The 27517-nt window shown below is 41.7% G+C and overlaps 2 protein-coding genes across 5 annotated transcripts in view; one reads left to right on the plus strand and one right to left on the minus strand.

Moving 5' to 3' along the window:
- Window positions 1-6495, plus strand: part of LOC148894785 (disco-interacting protein 2 homolog A-like) — a 95632-nt gene extending 89137 nt beyond the window's left edge. For all 4 annotated transcript variants that reach the window (XM_089002129.1, XM_089002132.1, XM_089002130.1 and 1 more), the window contains 6 exons: window positions 1164-1225; window positions 2277-2334; window positions 2405-2479; window positions 2767-2941; window positions 4981-5104; window positions 5190-6495. In XM_089002129.1, coding sequence (XP_088858255.1) covers window positions 1164-1225; window positions 2277-2334; window positions 2405-2479; window positions 2767-2941; window positions 4981-5104; window positions 5190-5442 — 747 coding nt within the window. In that variant the 3' untranslated portion in view covers window positions 5443-6495. The remainder of the gene's footprint in view (window positions 1-1163; window positions 1226-2276; window positions 2335-2404; window positions 2480-2766; window positions 2942-4980; window positions 5105-5189) is intronic.
- Window positions 6153-26858, minus strand: sacs2 (sacsin molecular chaperone 2). Its single transcript, XM_089002258.1, has 7 exons — window positions 26836-26858; window positions 25623-25704; window positions 23825-23936; window positions 22111-22257; window positions 20587-22018; window positions 19886-19974; window positions 6153-19809 (listed from the first exon to the last, which is right to left on the minus strand). Exons 1-7 carry the CDS (start codon window positions 26856-26858, stop codon window positions 9008-9010), a joined length of 12687 nt encoding a protein of 4228 aa, XP_088858384.1. The 3' UTR covers window positions 6153-9007.
- Window positions 26859-27517: the final 659 nt, after the last annotated feature.

The raw sequence follows: 27517 nt of genomic DNA on the forward strand, positions 1-27517 counted from the left end.
AAATTCCAAGATTGTAAAACCTGAAGAATGTTTTCAGCAGTGGTGGACCGTCAGGGCCTGCGAGGCCTTCTCTGCTGGCCTAAAAATATCTGAATCACAGACTTATGTCAATTACATTTTGTCCATGAATTCTTGTTAAATAATTCCTAATTGTCTTTCAGCTTTCTTTCATTACTTTTCGCCTGTCACGCTATTTAAGCATTTAAACCAATCATATTTGAGCCATCATTTGTTACCAGGGTCAGAAATCTACCTGGACGCCTTTACAATTAGTTCTGCGGGCCCCGTCTCATTAAATGTATCGATCAAACTGTTGCTTTAACTAATCAGATTTCAAGTTTGCAACCCAAAAGGAGCACCAACGCCTCACATCGGTTGTAAGTCGGATGTTAGCTGTAGTTCTGAGGTAGCTCTTGGATCTCCCCCTCCCCATACCTCACAATTATGCAGTACAAACGAGCAATTTCTCCCAGCCAATCAGACAGCAAAAACAGTTAAGGAAAATAATTGTAAATTGAAAATAGTTCAATAGGCTGAGAAGAAATTATTGTGAATTCAATCTGAGTCATTAAAGTCAATGTTGATTTTATTGATTAACAGATGCTCAAAATTGTATTGGACATGATAGCAAGGTGATTTTTCCCAAGCAATGAATGAAAAAATAATAAATCAAGATAAAAATGTGTTGCTGTACTTGTATTTTATTTTATTTTATGTTTTTGCCTTTGTCAATGACGAAAAGAAGATTCTGAACAAGATAGAATTTGAGATGTTACAAAACGTTCGAACCAGGCATGATTTCCTGCCAGTCAACAAGACATGTAATGAATATATTCATTTTGAATACATTCTATTGAAATGTTATGAATAGAATTATACAACAGAGGCTTGTGACAAGCAAACTCTAGCGAGGAGTGACAGGAAATTAAAGTACTTTTTTTTTTACTTCAAATTCAAAAGAATTACTGAAAAACATTTGTGACTTTTGTAGCCTCAATCTGCTTCAACTGATCAGCAGCAAAATATTACGATGATACTTTCCTGCTTTTAAAAACAGCAAAGTCTAACAACTCCAATGAGCGCACTAATTAGTGTTCATGGCAAACTAGAAGGATGCGCTTACATCCCAAATCACTCATTTGTGCATCTTTGTTGTTCCCCAGGGCACAGCGGGACCGGACCCCACAACGGTTTACGTGGACATGAGGGCTCTGCGACATGACAGGTGAGAGGCGGTGATGACCTTTAGAATACTTGTGGGAAGTCTGGACCAACAAAGCTTTTGAAATGCTTGTCAAAAGCACTGACTTAAAGGACAACCGACGTCTCCGGACAAGTTGTGTCCATAATTTGTAAAATGGCTTCAAATGACTTCTACTGAGCGTATTTTAATAAGATTCCACCGCATATAGCTATATTTTACGTTTTAAGACTCGCGCTGAATATTCAGGAAGTTTTGTTTTTGAGTTGGTGACAAGTCCGTACGTGACGTCACTAAAGGAACCCCCCTGACCGAAAAAAAAAGACACATTGTAGCTGTCCTTCCATCACGTGAATGTATTTTGCTGTATTGTTTGGTCTGTAAACCTTTTGTTGCACCCAAAAGCCGCCAGAAGAGGGTGTCCAAGCTCCATATAAGGAATTTATCAGCCTGTGGAAACGGAGGTGGCCACAGGAGGTCGCCATTTTGTGCCTCTTTTTCATTGAGACATCTCCCCTTAATGTTGCCTCATAATGGCACAGAAAAAATTCTTTTATCGATTGCAAACTTGTATGCTTTCCTCTTCAGAACTATGTGAATCATATTCATAACTCGATGTGGAACAAGAAAGCATCTTCTCCGAATCTGAAGCCATTGTTTCGATTCTGCAGCAATGCAAGACGTCTTGGCGTGACGTCACGAACTGGGGGCGGGACTTTCTGAAAATGCCCAATTCGCAGCTCAATTTTTTGCAGATTTTGGACACGTTGTCATTTTTATTGATGTTTTGCATTTGAATAAAAACATCATACTGCTTGTTTTTGGTATTTTAGATGCTATAAAACGTTTTTCTGATGTCAGTTAAGAAACAAAAAAGTGGTTGTCCTTTAAAGAGTTTGTCAAATCTCTGCCGCGGTGCGCACCTGTGTCGCCGCAGACTCACATTTACTCAACTCACACTCAAATAATGATCGACCGTCATTCAGTAAATATTTGATTTGAAGTGTTCCAGATGATGTCAGAGGCGTGTGCTATTAAAAATGCCTCATCATTTCTGTTTTGGCATCTCATTCAGGGTTCGCCTGGTGGAAAGGGGGTCCCCGCACAGTTTGCCCCTGATGGAGTCTGGCAAGGTACGTCGTCACAATAAATACAGAAATAAAACACTCAACAGAAGACCTCGTCATCTTGCTGTGATTCTAGATCCTTCCTGGAGTCAAAGTGATTATTGCCAACACGGAGACCAAAGGACCCTTGGGAGATTCTCACCTTGGAGAGGTGAGCTGCAACCTTACTTCAGCGGACGACATAGATACCAGTTTCAAAATAACCTCATGATATTCTCACCAATAGTCTGGTGCAAGGCCTTTAGACTGATGAAAAAAATAAAACCAAAAGTTGTGCACATATGAGAAGGGTAGCAGCCAAAAAGGACATAGGCTCACTGTTAATAGATGGGGTAATTACTTTGAGGCTGCAAAAATTCATCAGTTTTCTACTTTTTTTGCACTGCCGCCAAATCTGTTGGTGACAACCGTGTGTGTGTGTGCGCATGTATATACTAGGTGTGGGTGTGTAGTCCTCATAATGCGACAGGCTACTACACCGTCTACGGAGAAGAAGCATTGCACGCAGACCACTTTAACACCAAATTGAGCTTTGGGGACACGCACACTGTGTGGGCCAGGACAGGCTACCTGGGGTTCCTACGCCGCACCGAACTGACAGATGCCAGTGGAGGTGAGAATGACTCGCTTGCTGACTGTGTTCTGTCACGAAAGCTCGGTGATTCTAAAACACATTGTTGAATGTCATGTAATTTGTGTACATATTTTTATTTAAAGGACAACCAACGCCTCCGGACAAGTTGTGTCCATAATTTGTAAAATGGCTTCAAATGACTTCTACTGAGCGTATTTTACAAAGATTCCACCACATATAGCTATATTTTGCATTTTAAGACTTGTGCTGGATATTCAGGAAGTCTTGTTTTTGAGTTGGTGACGATTCCTGACGTCACGTCACGGAGGGAACGCGACACACAATGCATTTTGCGGTACTTTGTTTGGTCTGAAAATTTTGTGTTGATGGCGAAATTAGAAGGAAAACACCTAAATAACGCGATGGTGAATCGTTGTGTGTTGCATTTGATATTCGCTGACCCAAATTCCCAGCAGACAAATCAGCCCATTTCCGGAGCATGGGCGCCATTTTCTGCATTTTCTGGGACGCTACACATCCATCGTGACGCTTCAAAATGACCCAGAAGAACTTCTTTAATCGATTGTCAACATTTATGCTTTCCTCTTCAGAACCATTTGAATCATATTCATAACTGGATGAATAACAAGAAAGCATCTTCTCCGAATCTGAAGCCATTGTTTTGATTCTCGAGCAAGGCAAGACGTCTTGGCGTGTCGTCGCGAACTCGGGGCGGGACTTTCTGAAAATGCCCAATTCGCAGCTAATTTTTTTTGCAGTTTCAGCACACTTTGTCATTTTTATTGGTGTTTTTCATTTGACTAAAAATATCATACTGCGTGTTTTGGGTATTTTAAATGCTATAAAACGTTTTTCTGATGTCAGTTAGGAAACAAAAAAAATGGTGTCGGTTGGCCTTTAAGATTCCAGTTCCGTGCTGGAAGATATGACCTTAAATATTTCATCCCTTTTTTTAACCGAATGTTGATATTTTCCATAACTCTTGGATTGGATTAGACTTTATTAGTCTCACGGTGGAGAAATTTACATTTCACAGCAGCAAAGTGACATAAGTAAAAGGAAAGGAAGAAGTAGAAAAAAATACAGGACCTGCTGTAAAAGCAGCCACTCTCGCGGCGCCATCTTGAAGTCAAAACAGACAAAAAAACAACCTAAATATCAAATTATGTAGCACAAATAACAGTCAGTCATTCAATTCTAGGCACTTTCTGGACCCTCTTTGTTGTATAAAGCAGTTCTAGATGAAAGAGGAGAGGATGAAAGTGTCCTTTTCACCAGTGGATCAGGGACATCATGGTGAAATGTCAATGTGAAATCTGCTACAAGCTAAATGTTGAAAGCAAACACGAAGCTGTAGTGTCCATTGACGAAAGACATTCTTACATCTCCTGTCCCACGTAAATCCGCTTCAAATCATGGGCTCTTCAAGCCATGCATCCAGCCGCAGACTGTCCAACAGCACCGACCTTTCCGCTGAACAAAGCGGGGCTGTGAACATGCTGCCCATGAGAGTGGCAAAAAAAAGTACAATTGCCCCAGAGCTGTCAAGCTGTCAAATGGCACTGGCGTTCCTCCCAAATCAAAAACAGTACTTGCATATTTGTGCTGCCCAAGAGGTGCAACCGCCCAGCAGTCTCCTTCGTGATGAATGTGTATTATATTAAAGCTTATAAATATAAAAAAAAAAATACATTTACATTCACCAAAACATTTATTTCACATATAAATATCACCAATAAATAAACAAATCTGTAGTTTAACAACAATTTCAAAGGAAATGTGATTGGAACAACCTGAGCTTATTTTGCTTCCAATAATTGAAAGGATCTTGGACACCAATGTATTACTTTAGTAGTTACTATGTATCATTCATTAATTTCCTACTTCCTAGTTGTATTTTTACGGAGAATCGTTTTTCATCTCCTTATAATTTTATGATGACTTGATTACTGCACTAGCTCTTGTATGTATGTATGTAAGTGAAAACGCTGAATTGTGTTGCTACCAAAAGAATGGAAGACAGTATTCGTTTTTGTGCGTGCATGCTCACATCTCAGAGCGCCATGATGCCCTCTATGTGGTGGGCTCGGTGGACGAGACCCTTGAGCTTCGGGGAATGAGATACCACCCGATTGACATTGAGACCTCCGTCATCCGTTGCCATAAGAGCATAGCCGAATGGTGAGCTGAAAATCATGTCATTTTGTTACACACCCTGATAAATGTGAAATATAATTCACTAACTTGCTCCCTGTTTTGTATGTAGCGCCGTGTTCACTTGGACCAACCTGCTCGTGGTGGTGGTGGAGCTGGAGGGCTCCGAGCAGGAGGCCCTGGACCTGGTGGCTCTGGTCACCAACGTGGTGCTGGAGGAGCACTACCTCATCGTGGGTGTGGTGGTGGTGGTCGATCCCGGCGTCATCCCCATCAACTCCAGAGGGGAGAAGCAACGCATGCACTTGCGAGACGGCTTCCTGGCCGACCAACTGGACCCCATATATGTGGCGTACAACATGTGAAGGGCACAGTATTGGGACGTCGTGGTCATTCCTCGCTGTTCATGTGCCGCAGCGTTTTGTTTGCCATGGACCAGCGGCAATATCAATCGCACAATCGTTTTTGCCAGGGACTCTGCTGTGATGTCCCCAACTATCACCCTTGCATGTGTTGCATTAATTAACAGAGAACAGTGGCAACTGAGTTGACGGGGAGTTTGTAGCTCGAGGCACCGGCTGCAGTGGATATCACAAGTCCACATACCCCTGTTAAATGTTAGGCTTTGGTGAGAGGAGAAAAAACAAAACATGTGACATATAACCTTTACAATTCAATTGAAAAATCACTCGTTATATATATACATTTTCTCCATTTAATAGCGGTGTGTTGTAACATCTATTTAATGCCTGGAAGATAGTTTTGTACATGTCTCCCGAGAGATGTAATAAGACTCAGCTGAAGCTAAGGACCATGGTGATAAAATGATGACAGAAATGCCAGGGAAGGCCTCGAACAGCTGAGCTTTTCCCATATTTTAAGTGATTTGCACAAATAGGTCACATTTTATGGTGAAAGTGGTTTTAAAAATATTTATTTTAGCTTCATTTTTCTTATCACAAAAACCTGACATTGAAAGAGGGGTATGGAGACTTTATAGCTACTGTAGGTTCTATTGTACTCCGAAAGTAGAAATGGGCATTTGACTAAGGAAAGTTTTTTTTTTTTTCTTGGGGGGGGGGGGGTAGTCTTGGAATGTTCAGCTCCTGTTCGGCTGCATGTTTTTTTGCAGAGTAACGGAGCCTGCAAGAGATGAGATGTTCTGTCATCCAAGTCTGTGTCAAAACAGGCCAACAGCTCTTTTTTCTTAAGGACACAGAGACTGGTCTGCAGTGCCCCTACAGGTTGTAGTCAAGCGGTGCATTCCCATTTTTGCGCGTCTTGCTTCAAAATACATGGATTATTTTTCCCATCCCCGTGAGAAATGTTGTGGTTCCACTTATAACTTATCACATAGATTTGTAAACCCGATGCAATATGACTGATGTAAAGAATGTGGCTTTGGAATTACGCGGTGACCACGCCTTAAGTGTCTTTTCTACCCTGACTCTGCTTGGATTTAATATAGTGCACTTTGGCAGCTGTCAGATCCAAAGGAAGTACAGAAGGTCTTTGGTTTTAAGATGGAATCACATTCTGGGTGACAACATGACTTGAATATGTATTTTTTTTCACCCAATCTTGGTCGTGCGCTAATGCACCAGTAAGTAACAGCAGACTGCTCGCGTTAACTATTATCTGGTTACAACACTGCAGTGGTAAACACTCCATCATACTGAATTTGGGGAACGCCTTTGTTGGCAACGAACAAGCACTTATTATTTTATCTCGTATTTGAGCGCCAACTCATTTCATGAATTATCATTCGTTAACAAGTGCCGCATATTGACAACAGAGTCTGAGAATAGGCCCAACTCTTCGTTGACGTCACCCGTCAGGATTTGACATAAAAAATATTAAGCATGGTTAACACCAATATCAGCCCCAACCGTGTTTTGAGCGAATGGGGGGAGAAAAAGTACTCGTAACACTAAATAATCTCGCTGGGTTATCATACATATCTGAATACCTCAATTATTCCTCGCTGGTCTCGGGCCGCGAATAGCAATTTCATTTGAAATGATTTAAGTTTAGCCAACGTCAGACCATTGCAAAACGACCCCGTGAAAACAACAATATCCCTAGACCGCCCATGAACATAATTGATCTTCCGAACAGTTATTACAAACAAAGCACTCAATTTAGTGACTATGACCAAAATGTTCTTTTGGCTTTTGGGTAAAATGAAAGGATGAAACTGAAATGTGTGACCTTACAGATGAACTGGCCGACTGATTAATGGTTCAGTACTTTTTACACAACTTGTTCACTATCAATGAGCTGAAAATTTGCAAGGGTGTCTATTTGTACACCTTTCTGTGACCTTACCGGCCTCTTGTGTTGCAACCCTGTAAGAACACCGTGTGTGATTGTTCGTGTTTTCTTGGTCTCACAGCGTCAAAAAGTGAACAGACGAATAGTTTAACAACTCTAATTGAGGCCAGAAATGGATTGATCTAGTTAGGGCTCAAACGCTTGTACATTTTGCAGATCTTCTCCTTGTTAAAGTTTTGACAAAAGTACTTAAGCAATGCACAAAGTGGACATGGGTTTCAATGAGGTCAAATGAAGTTGACCTGTAAAGGTTGTAGGGCTTTTTGGGCTCATCCGAAATTTTTACAGGTCCTACTACCTGTGATAAATGTAGTAACCATTAATCTGCAAAAGGCAGTTTAATGCAAAATCTTCAGCCTGTTTCCAGTGCCATGAAGTCAAGTGATAGATGCGTTCCGTGTGCCTCCCCTTGTTTGTGACTTTTTTTGCTTCTTTGCCTCAGAAACACGTCTTGATCATGCTGCAAGGACGTACAGGTTTCATGTAAATGATGACGAATGAAGGCGGGGGGGAAACTTAACACAAAGGCTGAACAAATCTGCTAAATGTGTGCAATGGCATCCCTGGAAACAATCTGATATGGACTCAAGATTGCAAGGAAGGATATACAGTGTATTCCTTCCTATCGGACAAATGAAAAGGAAGCCAGCAAAAGTAGCAGGGTACCATTCTACACAGGTGACTGCCGAGATCTCACGTGTGTTGTATGACGCGGAAATACATTTTGTCCAATATACGGTAAGGTGTCATTATTTTCATAAAATGATTTGTTAATGAATAAAATAACAATTTTAACTTAACATTTTTGTGGTCAAAAATAAGTCTGGTCGGGTATACTGGTCCACATTTCATGTTCTATTCCAAACCAGTGGGCATTATGAATGGGCAATAGAGAGAATCCATGAACATTCAAGAATTTTAATCTGTGCAAGGAGAATTATATCCACAGATTTCCTTCATGAACGCAGGTTTGAAAGATTTCAAGTGTTTTCCCAAAATTCAAAAGCAAGGTTGAAGTTTTTGTCCGTACTTACGAAAGGTGTGTTTTCAGAATTGCAATACTAACAAAAACACCGTCCATACAGCAAAGCATGGTGAGAGCAGCTTCATATTTTAGGAGGGAATTGTGAACAGTTCCAAATAGTTTTTGCTGAAAAACTTCAGTCTTCGACAAGAAAATCAATAACAAGCAAAGTTGAGAAAAACAGATTAACCTTTATTTGGGATTAAACATGTGTGCTGAATGGTAAACATGAATATATTTGTTAATTCTGAACATAACTGAGACGCTGTGTACAGATATGCGACCAGTTTCTCAACTGAACAGCTATTGTACCAAAGGTTATACGAATGGTGGGGAAAAAAGTGTTACATTGGTCTCTCTCTCTTTTATCCCCCCGACAAGAAAGCCACTGAAGATGGAAATTGAACAAAGCATTAAAACGTTTTTATCGTCACACAAAATATAACTGTGGGTCCACAGTAAAAGGAATGCAATTAAATACAACTGAGTTAACATTAATAAAACCGATTAGACCACTAAATAGAAAGGCGTAAAGAAAGATGGCCAGTGTATGGGCTGTTGACTGCAGAGCTTTAATTCACATAGGTTTCTACGACAGCCAAAATTTGATTTGCTGCTCTCAATGCCCCGCCCACATTGGCCAAATGGAAACATTGATTTGGGATCCTGGGGAAAGGATGGCAGTTGGGATATTGCGTCTTTTTTGCATTCACGCCAAAGGCCTCCAGTTGAGCCACACTCTTGGGCAGGTCTCTCAGCAAGGGGCTGTAGATTGAGACTTTTGTAGCCATGGCTGAAATTGTGCCGGGGAGACGTTGGCCGTTTGTTTTGTATTCAACAGCGATGAGGGATTTTTCCACCGCCTGGTGGACTTTGAACAGGCACCACTCTGCGCTACCACCGCTGCTTTCGCTCTGCGCGGCATTGAGGTCACAGCGGGACTGCTGCATCCACCGTTGAGCCTCCCCTTTGTTGGGCCTCGGAACATGTTTGTTCTGTTCCCAAAAGTTGTAGGAAATGTGTTGTTTCAAAACCTGTTCTCGCCCACGTCTGTGCTGCAAAGCCTCCTCGTCCCATTGCGAGTAGAAAGGTCCAAATGAAACGCAAGTTCTGCTTCTCACATATTTGACTGCCTTTGTGGCATACGGACACTGATGGTTTTTGTCATGGTGCCATTTGAAGTACAGTCGCTTGCCGTATTTGATCCTCTCTGTCTCTGGGACAGTGCAGATCTGCATCACACTTTGGTTAATTTCCTCCATTGCTTCTTCAAAAGTTGCCGGCAAACCTCTTGTGGATAAGCCAGATGAAGAGTGTTGGTATGTCGCTACTTGCGAATTCAGGCTGACAGCTTCCATGGGTTCGTCAAACTCTAGTTGTGGCATGTTTTCTGATTTAAACTGATACAGGTCTGCAATGCTGACTTCAATGATCTCATTTGCACCAATACTTATTCTGTATCTCTGTGAGTGAGGTCCCTGTTGTGGAGGCAGTGCCTCCACTATGACTGCATAAATGTATTTGTTTTCAGTGCGGTATGCGACCCATTCTTTCTCTTCAAAGGTGTTGAGGACATTCATGTCGAGGGAATCATACCACTCCTCTGGAATGTCGTCTCCCGGACCCTGTGGACTGGTGAGAAAAGTTCCCAAATCAACACTGTCACGGATCCCGTTCTTGGCCAAAGTTTTACGAGCATCTTCCAGATTGTCAGACCAGAGGAGCTGCTGGAGGATCAGGAGGTGCTCTGACAAAATTCTGTTTCCCAACAGACATCTGATCTCCTTTGTCAAAGTCATATTCACTTCACTTATGACCTTTGGTAGCATGGTGTCACTGTGTTTCATGTAAAAGACGCAACCTCTTTGGACTTGATGGACAAAAACTTCGGTCTCGCGGGCTGTGTTCTCCAGAGGTCGCTCTTTCAGCCACAGCTCCGTCATTAGTCTCATGCAACACACAATGTCTATGCTGCCAAATATATTCTTACACACTTCTGCAGCCTCCTCTTGGGTTGTTTTCCCTTTTGACTGCTCCCTCATAAGACATATCAATCCATGGGTGAATGCCTCTGAAGTAAGGTGTTTGGCAAACCAGCCACGAAAATCACAGGCTGGACCAAGTTCACAAAGTTGCAGTTGTGATTGATCGACTTTTTCTTCTGTGACCTGTGACAGCATTTTAGTTTGGAGCCAATGGGGCAGCAATTGCAGCAGTCGACAGTGCTCGAAGATGTCTGTGCCCAAATGACATGTACTAAGTTTCTCAAGCAGCAGGAACTCTTTGTCCAGCGTTTCTTCGAACCGTTGTGGGTCAAACGCTGTGTTGTTAAAGTACAGTTCACAAGACGGGTAGAGTTTTCCATCTGTAGCAGGCAGGTACAAAGTCTTTACATTGGGTGTGAGAGACTTGTTTCCCTCCTTTTGAAGTAACAGGAACAATTCCCCGACAGCAAACTCAACCGTGCTTTTTTGGTTATGGTTCAGACAGGTTTTTGTATTAGAATCAGCGTTGACTGCTGCCAGAACATTGCAGTACTGCACTGCAGTTGGTTCCTCCTTCACACCAACTTTGCTGAAGAATGGCCAAAACTCCATGTACTTGGTTGGAATTTTGTACAAATATGGTCGAAAGTCAGGTGCGTGGGGGAGTGAAAGCACAACATTTCCGGTCCTCACCACTTTTTTGTCATTTTCAACCAACACGAGTGGAACACCATTCAGTGATTGGGTGTCAAAATCAATCGTTTGCAGGTAGGCATAAGAACATTGAAGTACAGCGGCACGGGTTTTTATCTGAGCATCCGTGTCACAAACTGATAGGCAGACAGTTGACAAGTTTTTAGTTACACAATTTGCAGGCGGTCGTTCGTAAGCTCCCGCTTTCTTCATCCTTTCCAGAAACTTTTTTGACATTTCTGGTAGATGTATTATTGGCATTGAAGACCAAACCAGTTGTTGATCCCCGTGATGTATTTCAATGAAAGACCCTTTGATGTGAACCGCAGTGGTCTCTGGAGCAAATGGCAAATGATAGTCACACAGTTCTTTTTCAACTTTGACAGGAAAAATGAACTTGATGTTGGATATGCTGTCCAGTAATGTTTTGTCATCAATTGCAACTCTCAAGGCTTTGAGAAGGAGGGTGGATTTCTGTTGCAGTTCCTGAGAGTGACCATTTGCCTTAGCTTCTGCCTCAACCTTCTGAGCAAAGCTTACAATTTCGTCCTTGGACCCAACATATTTCAATCCAAGCTCCTGGAGTAACTGCGACACTGCTTGTTCTTTGTTTTGTGTTACTTTGCACAAATCAGCCCAAACACTTTCAGGCACAAATCTCTTTTGAGGCAGCATCGCCTGATACAGGGCAACTCTGTGATCAAAGTAGTACGAGATTGGTTTCAGTTGACCCTGGGCATTTTCAATCATTGGCACCGTCTTCAATTTAGAAATGATGGCAGATTTGTGCTGAAAGTAATCGTGAAGATTTTGCAGCACGAGTAACAGTTTGAGGCACTGAAGCTTGTGACGCTTTGAGAGATTCTGCACGACAGGCAGAATGATGTTCACAAAATACTGCAAATCATTCAATGTCTGAATATTTAAAGCTTGACCCACACTGATGTTTTCAGGATTGTTCTTGAGAAAAATACTGTTGAACTCGGGAGATTTGAACAAGTCTGTAAATTGAACCACTGACTGTGTGCTCATGGAGAGAATGTAAACCATTTCATTGCCATCAATCCTCACTTTATTGCCATGTATTGTTTTAAATATTGGGAGTGATCGGAACTTGCTCTGATACGCTGGATCCTTTATGGACTCTCCGGACTGCAGAAATGTTTGAAGTTCTCTCATATCATCTGAAGAGAGCCTGTGAATTTTTGAGTGCTGAAGAGTGACGACTTGGTTCAGCACCGAACTTTTGTCATTGACATTCAACAGTTCGGGTGGCAGAAGTGACAATTTGTGACGATCAACTTCCTTGAAAAAGGCAGAGTCAAGTCTCATGAAACCGAGTTTGAACAAAATGTCAGCAATGTCATTTTTTCCAGAGAAAATGACGCTGGGCATGTCTTTCATTTTTTGAAGGAGGTGCATGTTTGAATCTGGGCATACGACGGGTAAAATGCATGAGCTACTGAACAGATTCTTCATGTCTGTTAATGACAAATGTTGATCATCACCCTGGCTTTCATCTTTTACATGGCTTAATAAGAACTTCCACAGCAATTTCAGCCACTCCTTCACTTCTTCAGTCTGAATATGAAGACCATGCTGTGGATCAAGCTTACATTTTTGAAGATTCTGCGGAATCAAGAGGTCCAACCATTCTGAAGCACGTGGAACTGTTAAATTGCTGGCAAGCCCCAGGCCTTCTAGGACCTTCAAAGAGTCACGGTTTGTCCTATAATGGACAAAACAATCCTCATACCCAGAGAACAAACTGCTGTACACGGATATCAACTTTGGTGACTTGTTGTCAAACACCCTCAGAACCTCATCCGCTGTAAGAAGAAGAGGAAGGCCATTGAGCAGAGCAGAATCCGCACCTGTGATCTTGTCCTTGGATATATCACGTAGGCAGAAACCGAGGAGCGTTGAACATCTTTCTGGATTCTGGATGAGCGTGTTATTTATAGGCAGCGGTAATGCAGCACTTGTTTGCTTTGGATTATGGACGGACTTTGCTCTCAAAAAGGTCTGCACACTTTGAGGTTCTATAACTTTTAAAGCGATGTCAGCATTTTTGAAACCATCCCACATCCTCTCGGTTTCTGGGGAGATGGGAACCACATCCATGCCAAGGTCCCTCAAAATGTTATTTATCTCCCCATTGGATGATTCCAAGTAGGCCGCTTCTATTGGTGTGCTTTGTCGTGCATCACGCCACTTAATTGAATATTCAGTCGTCATTGTAGTAGTTTGTAGTAGTGGCTTTGTAGTAGTTTCTCGCTTTGTGCACATCAACATTGGAATGACATCAAGCCCTCTTTGACTAAGTGATCTGTATACCTCGTGTATCATTTCATGCCAGTCCTGACCAACATCTTCAGACACCCTTGGCCAGAAACAAAAGTATGATTTAGATAACTTGAATAATAGTTTTGCAGAATTAGTTGTCCTCAGTGAAATGGTTTGCCTGATGTAATGAAGAAGATCCGCATACAGTGGCGCAATGATGTTGCTTTTTAACAATTCGTTCCAGTTTGTTTTCAGACTCCGGCAGTCTTCTTTCCAAAGGTTTCTCCTGGCAGAGTCAATCTCAAAATTTGCGTTGATGTGTACAGGTAGACCAGTGGTGCCTGGTAGAGGAAGCAAACAAAATACTCCTCCCTTGAATGGACTACGGTTGAGTGGTCTTTCTGAGCTTACATGTGCTGCGACTGTTGCTAGTGCATATTTTTCTTCTTTGTCAGTGAACTCCAGTGAGCTCAACTGCTCTGCCATGATCCATTTGCTTTGTGTTTTGTCTGACGTTGAAATCACTGTTCGATAAATTGCCTTGTATGAGATTGAATCTTTGCTTAGAACAACATTTGGAGGACACTGTATGCCAGTCTGTTTTTCTTGTCCTGTTTGCTGTGGATTCTTCTTGACTGAAAAGATTGTTGTGATTCCATCTGAGTTGTTGATTTCATGGACCTCAACTTTGCAGATATTTTTCAAAAACAAAATAAGCCCTTCGGGGTCTTCGGATAGGGCAGCACATAGGTCTTTCAAGTCATCGTCGGTGACTATCATTTTTGATATTTTTGAGATACCGGCCATGGTTGAAGTCCTGAGAGGCAATCTAATAATGGTTCCGTCTTTAAGGGAAAATGTGTCTGGAAGATAGGATTTGTAAACATCTTCATACATTTCCTTGAATGTGTCACCAAGTTTATAGCCAATGCCCATGCGCACTTGCTCGTTGTGGCTTTCAATGTAATTTTGATTGGGATCTGAAATACATAGCAAGTCATCTCCAGTGAGGATCGAGGGGCAATCAGTCAAATGGTAAACAGAAGTGAATCCAAGTCCATATTTTCCAATCTTGCTTGGGTCATGGCGCTTTCCTCCAGTTCCGAGGTGCTGAATGCCAGCCAGGTCCGTGTCTGAAAACAAACTGTTGTTATAGACGCAAAGCGCTGGGCCCTGTAACATGTTCCATTTCTCTCCAAAGGTTTTTTCAGTGCCGTGCTGTCGTCTATCCCAAACAAAATGAATTTCCGTAGCATCCGCATCATCTGCGTTCTGAATTAGCTCTTTGAGGATATCCTTCTTTGACGGATAGGCACAAATGATGTTTTTAATCCTCACAGTTAAGTCCTCTTTCTGTTCAAATTGGAATGAATGTGGAAAGAGGCTGTCGACTGCATGGCTTTGCAGAGTATGGTGTCTGGTTGTTTTCAAACCAAAATGGAGTGCCATAGCACGTGGGATATCCTTATGACAGAGAGTAACATCTGTCGTAACTGGCATCCATGGGCTGTCATTAAAGAAAAGCTGGAAGGCAGGTGCCAAAACCTCATGCTCATTGGGTATGAGACAGTCACTTCTGACATTCTCGTTTGCAGAGTATATGCCTCTGTTTAAAATTGTCAGACACATTTTGAGATCATTACTTGGCAAGGGTTTGTCACCATGTTTCAAACGAACTTCTTGAAGTACAGCAAGAAACTGGTTCAGAGTGAATGTGTCTTTAATACCTACACACTTCCAAAGAGTCCGGAAACAAGCAAAGGCAGGTGGAAGTACACTCAGATAGGGCCTGACGTCAAATTGCGCGTTAACAGCCACACGATTCAAATGGACAAATGTATTGCCGTTAAAAATGAATGGGAATGATTGAGCTCCCTGAGATATGTTTGTTGACATATTTGACTTGGACACATATTCATCCAGAAACCTGTAGCATTCACCAGCAATCGAATGAAGCTTGGATTTGTTTATGGATAGTGATTGCTCCTGTGTTTTTTTCAGCTGCTGGAGCACCATGTCAGGTACAGGAGTGTCACGAATACCTAGTATTTGTAGGATCGGATCAGTAACATGTACGTTCAGGCCAGAATGATCCAGCACAGGTTGCGTTCTGTCAACCAGGAGCATGCATTTTTCACTGAAAATGTCAATTGGCCTCATCAGAGCGGTCTTTGTACTGCAGCAGCGAAATGCTGGGAGAAATGGGATCCTTCCTAAATTTTTCCAGTGGCATGAGTCTTTGTCATCCATGTGATACTTCATGAGTTCAAGAAGGTACTTTGAATATCTGTATGCTTTATTTTGGTCTGCCTTCCAAAAAGCAGGGATCGCTTGCGCTCTGTCGACTATCTCTTCCAGGGGAAGATGGTCATTTGCCATCCCAAGCTGCAGCAGACGTTGAATCCTCCTTGGGGAGCCAAAGTCACTCTCTGTACCTCCAAGTAATCTCCCCTTCTCATCTCCAAACAGATGAGCAAGCTTGCCTGATGGATTCACAAGTTTCTTGATCTGCTCCAGGTGTCCATCCACTGTGGGGATGCACGGATACTTCATTAATAAATGATCAATTTCCTCTGAGTTAAGGTCAATGGCACGTAACAAAAGAGTATCTCTAGTCCGAGTGTCCAAGGTGGCAAGGTTCTCAAACACAACGTCTTGATAAAACCTCTCCCAACTCCACATTTTTGCCTGCAAAATCTTCTCATTCCCACTCTGTTTGAAGCTATTCCGCAACCAAAGTGGAAGAGGAACAACACAGTTTGGTTCTTTGAGATGTTTCTGACATACCTGCATGACAAGTGGATGGATCGTTTCATCTACTTCAATAGTTTCATGTAAAAATATGGCATTGTTCACTGAACACCATTTTTTGCCATCACAGAAGACCTCTGGGGCATTAACGTGTTCGGTGATGGTGGAGTAAAACTTGTCAACAAGAGGTTTGAATGTGTCTATCGCTTTATCTCTCTCGGGCCAAAAGGTGTGATAAGAGTAATTTTTGAGTTGGCCATTTTCCGACATGCTCTTCAATACCAAAAGTGCTGTCACATATGCTATCACAATGGGATCCTGGAGTAGAGCATTGTTCCAGTCGTGTTTCAGCCCACTTTCCCACAGACCTTTACGATTACTTGTTAAGGCGAATGTTCCATTGACATTGACTGGGAGACCAGTATGAATGTCAAGTGGGAGGAAGCAAAATGCCTGGCCAGCCAGCTTGGATTCCGGGATGAAAAATTTTCCACTTTCTGGATCTTCTTGCAAAGGGATAGCTATTCCTCCAATCGGCAAGGAGAACTTGACTCGGTTGTCTGGTTGCAGGGCCATTTCTAAAGACTGATTTGTGCCAAAGCAGTTGTGTATGAGCCAAAACTGACTTTGTCTTCTACCGCATTGTTCGCTGCTTATTTGGACAATGCTGACAATATGGCAATCAATCACTTCTTTACGATTCTCACGTTGTTTCAGCAATAACTTTTCAGCTCTAATCTGCTCCAATTGACGACTGTTACCTGGAATTGTTATCGCACTCAGGGTAGTTTTGGTGACAGTGAGGATAGATTGTATTTCCTGATCTCTTGGAGGAGTTGCTGCATATTTTGAGAGAGTTTGCAAGGACAATGTCTTAATGTTCTTCAGGAAGAGGAGATGCATTTCAGAATAGTCTGTGAATTTTTGCTGAAAACAGACAATTCCATGTTGGTCATATACTCTAGTGCTTATCTCTGATTGGAGAGATTCTTCCTTAGTTCGGAAAGGAAGCTTGATGAGGGTACCCTGATAAAGGTGTGGAGGACTTTGTGTGTTGAAACTGCAATTAAAAATGTTTTCATATGGTTCAAACTGACCAGGGAAACAATGAAACTGTTGTGTTTGGGAGAGGTCCAACTTGATTCCAGGATTGGATTTGTTCCTGATAATATTTTTCAGGTGAGTCACATTCGGATCAAGTATCAGGAGTTTGTTCCCACTTAAGACTGAAGGTATGTCTGTCACATGATAGACTGTGTTGAATCCAAGTCCAAACTTGCCAATTTTTCCCACCAGGTTTTCTTTTGAGGCAGACCCCACTCTAACAATATTCTTCCAGTCCTCATCTGTGAATGTCTCATTATTGAATGCCCAAAGGCAAGGGCCCTGACAAAGCGCCATTCCAGGATCTATGAGATTTTCAGCAGGATTCGTGTGTACCCTGAAATCCACTAGGAATTTACAAGTGTCTGCTCCAGCATCTTCTGCATTCTGAATGAGCTCTTTGAAGACATCGCTTTCTTCATCATATTCTTTGAGAATGTTTTTAATCCTCATTGTTATGGGCTCAAATTGTCCACACTGCTCAATTCCCACAAGCTCGGGATCGAGGATATGCGTACTAAGAAACTGGATGTTGAACCATTCAGCAGCAGCTTTTGGAAGCTCCTCGTGTAAGACATAGACTTGATCTTGGATGTATTGAAGCCCCTCCAGAGTTTTTTTGCTCAAATCGCAGAAAACAGCCTTAGACAGTGATTTCAGGGTATGCTGACCTTCTTGTGTCATGACTGGCACTGGTATGTCCTCCTGAACCATCATCCTCTCCGTCCATAGCCATTTGACAATTTCTATGGAAACTTTAATCTCAGAAAGACTCGCAGTTGGTGGCTGTCTTCCTTCAAGAGTTTTCATGATGGAATAAAGAATGTCAACAATGTCATGCTGTGAAAGCACTGACCTCAAACCAAACTCATTCAAGAGATTCTTGTACGGTTGGAATTCCTGAGGCAATTTCCTCACCCACAAGCTAAGATCTAGACTTGGCGGGTAGTCTAGAACCAAATCCTGAGGAGAAACAAACTGGTCATTGCACCACAGCCAACGCTTGTTCCTGTCCATTAAAGTTGAAAAGTCATGAATTTGATCTTGCATATGTTTGTAAATACTATGCAACCTCCTTTTGAAATCCCCATTTGTGTCAGGTTCATTCATGCTGTCACTCTTTGCTATCAAGACAAACAAATTGTCAATCACTTTTGCTGGCGGGGGGAGGCATTTGAGACCAAGTTTGTGGCTAACTCGGTCACTGATGCTTCCAATTAGAGGCATGACATCCCCAACAATATCCTGATACTGTGAGTGTCTCAGTTCCTGTGGACAGAAGAGGGAAATTGCTATATTATTATCAGGGTTAGTACACGGAACCCATTTGAGCATGTTGAGGGTGCGAAGCTGTGCGTCAGAAAAGTTGGCCAGGAGACTGTGATCATCAACCATATTTAAGAACTCCTGAGCTCTGCGGATAGTCTGCGAGTGAACTTGCAGCTGGCCGATCACCGCTGCGGCGTGCAACAAGTGATCAGGAGAAAGGTCTGCTTCTCTGTTTAACATCCCAAGATCTGTTAGGGTTTCGAGCATCTGGTCTGTTTGAATGTATGGAGAAGGTGGAAAGAAATCACTGTCAAAAATGACTTTGAAGGTTGGAACTCTTGGATGAAGGAAGTGTGAGGTCTTTTTTAGGACTCCATTTGCTTCCATGAAGGTTAATTCTTGGCAACGCTGTTTCAAGGTCTTATTTTGGGAGAAAAGGATACTGCCATGCTGTAAAATCCATGTCATGATCTTTGTAGTGTCCTCTTTACTGCTTTCTCCACTTTCAATGTTATTAATCAGGTGATGAGTTGCTTGAGCCGTGTCCAAAAGATTAATGTTGAGCATTTGCAAGAGTCTGCGATCAGCCTCAGTTGTACATTGTAGTATTGATTCAGGCATTGGTAGATCCATTGGAACTTTTGGACCAGAACCTAACAGTATAGCCTTTTTTGAGTGTGCTGAAAGAGGCAAACCTTTTGTGTTTTGAAACAGAGGCACCTTTGAGAGAAACTCCTTCTCGTTACTGGAGAGAGAATCCAGACTGGAAAGATATTCCTTCAATTCTTCTCGAGTGCTGGGGCACAGGATTTTGAATTCTCTGTCGAGATTTTGAAACTTGATGTTCATCAAGATAGTCACAACACTTCTTGGTGAGGGACACAGAACAAAAGAGTCAAGGTCATCATGCTTCAACCATTCACTTTCCCTCACCACGATGCCACCGAGTGTTTTCACCAAATTGGCTATTTTATCCGGCAAGCTGATTTTTCTTCTTTGTTGGAAAATAAGAGTTGTGTTTCGATTCAGTTTGGCAAGTAATAAGGACTGACTGGAATTTGGGGGACTAACTGGTATCAATGGAATGTCAATGAAATGGCTTAGCTGTGTAAAGTGAGTGTTGAAAAACTTCCACATTTCTTTGAGCCAATCCAAGGGTGGATGCAGATCGTTGTTGACATCCCAGACAACAACCGGTGTGTTCAACAGCTTCCAGTCTTCGGGTAAATACCTCCTGGTGTATTCTGCAACTTGATCTGCATCGAGGTCCTTTATCCTGAATAACTCTGTGGAGAAACAACAGAAATAGTGACATGTACATAGGAAATACGAATGAAAAGGAAAAAAAAATAAATATCTTACTTTGACCGGCCACTTTTTTCAAGTGGGCAGTGCATTCTAACTTTAAGTCATCTGGGATGAAGAGGTGTTTGCAAAATGGCAGCAAGACTCTGCAGAGAATATAGAACTCTTTCACAAATCAAGTACAATAAATTGACTCATTGTGAACTTTAACATTACAGTAAACAAGAATTGATGAAATATATTTCTATGTGACAACAAATTACAGCTGCAGTCATAAACATACAGTATGTGGTGAATGGATGTCTGAGTGTCAGTCATGAGGCATTATTATCGATCGATGGACAGAATTTTTTTTGGGGGGGACTGATGTCATTCAGGCACTTATTGAGTATTATTCATCAATAATGCAACATTACCTATTATTTGGGTGATTTTCTTTCCTTTTTTAGGTTTTGTGAGAATATGAATGTGTTTAGCTCCTATGACTATGCCACTTGAGCACTGAAATGTTGATCATCAGCGTTGTTGGCCACAAAATAAATCAACAGTGCCTCTGCTGGTCACAGTAGTACAGTGACAGTTGTAATAGTTATAAGTGCACTCGAAGGCTCACGTGATTCAAGACACAATTAATAAACAATTCCACATTCATATAATTTCATCCCCAGTTTGTTGTAAAAACAGAAGTGAAACGCTGCCATAACTAACTGTGTTGCACGCATCCACGCATCCTTTTAGAGGTGCAGTCCTAAAATTACCTTGGAAATGCCTTGCTGTCAATCAAAGCAGTGTCATCCTCTTTGTCTGTGAAAGCTCGAAAAGAGCCGTCACTGAGTGGTAGAAGCTCAAGATTCCAAAGTTCACTGTATTTTCCATCGCTCAGAATATACTCCAGAAGACAGAGTTTGTCATTTCTGGACAGGTTACACATGTCCACCCTATGGAGGGCCTTCCTGATGTATGCTGGTGTTGCGTATGTTAAGTTGCTGGCCTGCGGGTGAACTGTTTCTATGGCTCTTGCAACGTTGCACGGAAAAGTCACAAGATTCTCTCCACAGGAAAGCAACGTTCTTTGAATGGCAGTCAGTGTGTCGGGGTTCGCTGGGACAGTACAGGGGAGCACAGCTTCCAATGGACAAATGAACTTTCTTTCATCTCTAGCAAGAGAGAGCACAGCTACATTTTCTTGGAACAACTGATGAAGGACATCTATGGCGATGGTGTGCCATTTTTCCTTGTCCTGAAGCTGGTCAAGATCTGGCCAAAGATCATAGACGGAAGACACGGGGAGCAAAGCCGTTTGAGCATATTGGATGGCAGCTACAATGATCAGTCTGTACGCTTGTGGGAGCACCGCCTTCATCAGTAATTCATTCCACATGGCATGTTTGTCATGTCGCTGATCTTCTTCCAGCCACTTAATGTGTCTCCTGTTATCTGTGAGGCCAAAGCAGGCGTTAACATAGACGGGAAGTCCTGTCTTGTTGCTTTCGTTGTTTGGCAGCGGGAGAAAACAGCTAAGCCGGCTCTCACTGGTGCTCCTCGTCTCATCGCATGGGAACGCCAAGTCAACTTGTGGGAGGAAGCTCAACTTTTGTGCGAGTGTATCCAATTCTGCCACATTTCCTTCCTTCATGATACACGTTGTCACAAGCCACTTTGTTTCTTTGTATTCTTCGGAATTGATGGTGAACGCTTTGAGTCTGGTCAAACCCTCCACAACGACATTGTCTCTGGGCTCCAAAATTAGATCCGTATAGGGCGACGATTTGACTTCAAGTCTTGTGCTCACAGATCCTTGAATGTCAATGTGCATTAAGCTCACGGTGGTCACATTTTTCAAATACAGCAAGCTCAGTTCAGCATCGACAATGAAGCTATCAAAAAGTGCAACGACCTTATCCTTGTTGTACAAATTATCTGAAATGTCTGACGCCTTTGCACGCAAAGGGAATCTGAAAATTGTGCCATCAAAGTGCTGATCTTCCCTAATTACTTTGGACCACTCTTGTCCCCTTACGAGCTTAACAATGTCTCGAAAGTGTTGGAACTGATCATCAGTCGTCATCAGCGTTTTTTGATGCTCTGCGTCATCCAGCGACCAACGGAAACCACCTTGTCTTTCCCCAAATATTTTTTCTTGGGGATCCAAAATGCCAAGGTAGCCAGAGCTGAATATACTGGGAGCATCTGTGCATGTGAGGAAAAATATGTTCCCTTGTCAATAAATTTGCCACACAAATCTCCAGAGAGGTATGCAGAACAACTGAGTAGGACATTACCTGTTATATGGTAAACGGAGTTGAAACCAATCCCAAACCTGCCAACTGTGTTGGGATCATTGCGTTTGACGCTCCTCCCAACAGCCTGAATTCCCTCCCAGTCTTCATCAGTAAATGGCGCGTTGTTGTAGCTGTACAGAGCAGGCCCTATGCAAAAATAAGAATGGATTTCTCAGTGAGTTAATGACAGGCTTTGGCAAAGGTTGCATCAGCACAAAAAGGCCTGAAAGTTTGTTCCCCAATTCTGGGGCGGCAAACGTAACAGGTCAATAGCATTTCAAAAAGCAATCTGAAGTGGTTGTGTTGAGTGTTTGTACAAAACATTTTACAAGTCATTATTCATGATGATTGTGACAAGAGAGGTACAAGACATGTATCATGACTGTAAGACAGTTGTGAGGTATGCTGTCAGTGTGACGGAGGAATAAAAGGTGGAGGTGGGACTCCACCTAAGGGGTCTAAACTCCTTCTTATTCGCTATGGTGACAGACAGGCTGACAGACAATGTATATTTAGGAACCCCCTTAGCGAGAAAGCGATGCACAGGCAAGTTCAAGTGCATTTTTGGTACTTTGTTTATTCTGATGTTGAGCGTGAAATTAGAAGGAACACTACATAAATAACATGATGGTGAATCCTTGTGTGGCAGCCAATTGTGGTAACACGCATAAAGAAGGTGTAAGTTTACACAAATTCCCAGCAGACAAACCAGCCATTTTCCAACGAACCAGAGCAGGATGGAAGGCCACTAAGCATTCATTTATTTGTAGTGCTCATTTCGAAGAAGATTGTTTCGAAAGGAAAGTGTCTTCAACAACAGATGGAACAGGCGCGCCACCCCCAAACAAATGGAAGAGGTCCAGGGTAAGTGTATTGATCTAATCTAGAATTCTAAAATGTGCTTTGGCTCATATACATACACATAGTTTGTATTTGTAGGCCTAGGTCTACAGTCTAGTAATATTAATGCATTTTATATCATCTCGACACTGCTAGATGCATGTCCTATTCTATAAAATCGCGATTCGAGCCGTTTAAGTTTAAACAACTTTTTGCATGCACAACCATTAAACAATCTACATTGATGTTGACATCTTGTAGCTTATTGTTTGTTATTCATGTCCTTATATGCAACATATCACGAAAGTTGATGCTATATTGCTAATTCACTGAGTTTCATATATGCTTCATATATCCGTTGCTTGCAGACGGCTCGAATTGATACGGAAGGACTTCTTTAATTAATCGCAAACCACTTATGCTTTCCTCTTCACAACTATTTGAATCATATTCATAACTGGATGAGTAACAAGAAAGGATCTTCTCCGAATCAAAAGTCTCCAAAGCCATTGTTTGATTCTGGAGCAAGACAGTTTGTGGGCCAGGATTGCCGGATTCGCCCAGAAGGTTCCCAAATATGACGTCACAAACAAGGGGGCAAGACTTTCTGAATCTCTCCAGTTTTGAGCTCATTAGTGGCAGTTTTGGGCAACTTTAAGTAATTTTTTTGGTGTTTTGCGTTTGACTAAAAATATCAGCCTGCATGTTTTGGGTATTTTAGATGCTATAAAACATTTTTCTGATGTCAGTTATGCACCATAAAAATGGTGTCTGTTGTCCTTTATGCGTGTACACAGTTTCGAATTTGGCAAGGATCGAAGTGAATATCACACAGAGAACCGCAATGAATCGTGAGCATCTTCCTTATGTTTACCTTGGAATTGTCCCAAAGAGTCCGTGCATAGACTTCTAGTTCCGTAGCTTCTCTCGTCATGGATAAATGTCACACTGGTCGCTTGAGCATCATCTGCATTTTGAATCAGCTCCTATTTTTTGAAACCCAGACTCATGAGCAATCAACCATCTCAGACACATGTATAACAAAAAAAACTTTGTTTCAAATTATTACCAACTGATATTTTTTTCCGAAAGAATGGATGCATATGAAACTCAGCATCACTTACTTTGTCTTCAACCATTTGAATACTATTTGCATGTCTTTGACCAAGATTTCTAATAAGAATATATTTTTTAAAAAGTTTTCCAATAGTTCACGCTTGTTAAGAACTGAAAATACACATTTGTTGAATTTACAGCAGTATCAGAATCCGAAAGACTCTAATCGGCCCACAATGGGGAAATTTGCAGTCCACAGCAGCAATTTGAAAGGAGATAGGGTGGGGAGTGAAAGGATAAAAAACAAGATATTCTAAGCATAACAGGGATGAGAATCACAAATGAGAAAAAAAGGCAGGGATCTAGGGGCCGCAGGCCCCCAGTGGGGTCGAGGGGCAATGCCCCGGTGGGGGCCCAGGGGGCAAAGACCCTGGAAGCTCAGCTATTTTAGCAATTTAATAACCACAAAGCCATTAATTTTATCACTGAAATTCAACTGTATTTGTGATAAAGTCCATTGTTTGATGGGCTACCAGTATGGTAAAATTGTTATGAGTTTCATTTTTTGCCATGCTTCAAAATGGCAAAATTGTTATATCAGTTTCATTTTTCGCCATGCTTCAAATGTTGCATTTGTGCGTTGTAAATTTTATGCAAGAGATTTACCATTTGCCACATTTCTCAATATGTATACATTATTATATTGTCAATTTAAACATAACATAGTATCATAGGATCTAGGATGTAAATACTTGAAAGACAAAGAAAATGAAGTGTACAGATAAAGCAAAGTTTCAGAACAGTAAAAATACATTACCCATCTAAAACAGTTTTTGATCCCAGCACTCTTGTCACTTTCGCCATCGTACACATCGCTTGAGTAGTTTGCGCTATCTACGTATGTCTCACGCGCCATTACCACCAGCTAACTGCTGAGTTGTGAAAACCGATGAGGAATGCATGGCAAGGTGAAACTCCATTAACCGCTAATCCAATAGTGTCAGTATACAGAAAAACTCGGTTGTGCCACAAACACGTTTTAATGTTTATGTCGCAAAACGCAAATATTTACACTACGAGGAGCTCAAGTACAGTATATGATAGTTGTGCTTGTGCCAGCACTTAGTCAAAGGATTTGCGCTTTTGTCGAGAATGGTCATTTTGGTCTGAAAAAGTCGGAAATCCGCCGATCGGCTGAAAATTTTCATCCCTGCATAACAAAAAATGTCAGAAGACTGACGGGTACACTGTAACTGTGAAGTATGAAGTCACATTTCCTGAAATCATAACTATTGCAATTCAAAACACGTTAACAGGTCTATTAACTGTACATCTTTACATGGTATCAGGGGAGCTTGGTACATCACATTTGTAAGATGAGTGTATTATTGGAAAAAAATAATACTGTTCTCAGTGGGTAGTTTGTTTACATTAAAATTATACCCTCAATGGTTTATAACTACAAAATCATACCAAGTTCCACTCCTTTGATTAATTCAGAGAATTTGAGAAACTTTCCACAGTGATGTTGAATATGATGTATAAGGAAAAAAAAGGCATGAAATGACGGTTTTATTCATGTTGCCTTTGATAAAATAACGACAAACAACACCCACCTTCAAAATTTGTCCGCCATCCGGATACCGATGTAGAATGTCTTTCAAATAGTCAATGAAGGGTGGAGCGGTGGCCCCAAACCTTCGCCAAACAAAATAAAAAGCAAACAAAACATATTATGCCATTTTCACTCACAACAATTAAAACTGTTGCCAGGGGGGGATGTCTGCCTCAACAACTGAGAACTGCACAAGACTTAACTCTTCTTTTCTAATACCTTTGTTCACAGCAGCCAAAATAATCAGAACTATCAGAGGAAACAGAAGTAACAGGTGGAGGGAAATAAGAAGAGAACAAATTGTTGCTCATTTTGGTTTGTCCAAGAAGCTGTTGTAACAGCAGGTCACTCACTTAATTTGTTTGACTGGAAGGAAACAATAATGAAATGACAAAAATGTTCCATGAAGTAGTAACATTACGAATTAATTTGAAGCTGTGAGTGCATGTAAACTGTGTGCGTGCGTGCGGGCACCATTTAAACTCCCTCCTCAGACACCAACGGCCATAGAAAACCTGATTGGACACCATTTGTAATGTGATTACGGAGGCTCCCCAGCTTACGAACATTCGAGTTACGACAAAACGGTACATGCGCCGGACACCAAGGCTGACCAATCAGCACCCAGCTATGCTGAAGTGTTGCCAACGAGTTCAGGCCCGATCCGCTGAGTTTGCTTATGATTGGCCGTGTAGAGTATATGGGCGAGGAGAAAATCCCTCTTACCAGTTGACGCTCGAGGAAGTATTTACTTCCCCCTTCAGTGTTTGACTTAAACATACATTCCATACAAAATACAGTGATACCTCGGTTTACGAACCCCTTGGCTTACGAACTTTTCCGTTTATGAACGTTAAATTTATGAACATTTATATATGAAAATTTATTATATGAAAATACTAACTATTTTTCGGGATACACACAAAGCTGCCACAATGAGTGATGTGTCGTTCGCGAACGAGCCTGTTCTCCTAACAAGAATATTTTTGGGATACACACTTTTCACCTTACACACTCTGTTTGGGAACCAATTAAGTTCGTAAGCCAAGGTATCACTGTATAGCACTGAAGCAATTTACGACCAAATTCACCTTACGAACGACCGCTTGGAATGTATCTTGTTTGTAAGGTGGGGAACGTCTGTACATACATACATACAATACCATTACCAACACATTAAAATTTTCACACACACACACACACACACAACTTACCGGGTTTTTTTCTTGGTGTTCATCTTTATTTGAGTGGTTTCTGGAAGAATGACATAATATTATGTTGATTACAACTTTTAACTGCAATTTTTTTGGTGTGGGGAAAGATTACATTAAGCCTCATATGTAAATGGGGAAGCAGTGACAACTAAAGGATCAATGTTGATCACGAACGTGCACACGTCTCTGGCTTCAGAGTAAGCATAAAAGCATACATAGGGAAATTGTTGAATAAATTGATTGTCGACTGACCCAAGAATCAGTCCTTGTTTGGGCCACCGTTTGCCTGAATTCCTGCTTCAATGTGGCATGGCATGGATGATGCGAGCCTGTGGCACTGCTCAAGTGTTATGGAAGACCAGGATGCTTCAATCGTGGCCTTCAGTTCTTTTGCATTGCTCGGTGTCATGTTTCTCATCTTCCTCTTTGACGATGGCCCATACATTTTTGATTGAAGCATCCTGGTCTTCCATAACACCTGAGCAGTGTCTGAATTACTTAAATGACTGAACTTGAATGAAGGAAATGAATTCTAATTTTCTGGGTATTACCTGTGCTGTCTTCTTCTTCTTTTCCTTTCGGCTTTTCCCTTCAGGGGTTGTCACAGCGAATCAGGTGTGATTCGCGTGTTTGTTTTGGCCAACTCTATGAACTTAATAAAGTAAAACTACCCACCATTTGA

The sequence above is a fragment of the Hippocampus bargibanti genome, linkage group LG08, assembly GCF_051943395.1.
Source record: "Hippocampus bargibanti isolate YZ-2025 linkage group LG08, ASM5194339v1, whole genome shotgun sequence".
Classification (NCBI taxonomy): Eukaryota; Metazoa; Chordata; class Actinopteri; order Syngnathiformes; family Syngnathidae; genus Hippocampus; species Hippocampus bargibanti.

What these genes read in the sequence shown, in the direction of transcription:
- sacs2 (XM_089002258.1), bottom strand. Translation starts at nt 26,858, where the DNA reads ATGAACACCAAGAAAAAAACCCG. An exon ending in ATGGCGGACAAATTTTGAAG is followed by an intron (nt 23,937 to 25,622) that starts GTGGGTGTTGTT and finishes TTCAAAAAATAG; the next exon opens with GAGCTGATTCAAAATGCAGA. An exon ending in CTCTTTGGGACAATTCCAAG is followed by an intron (nt 22,258 to 23,824) that starts GTAAACATAAGG and finishes ATTTTTGCATAG; the next exon opens with GGCCTGCTCTGTACAGCTAC.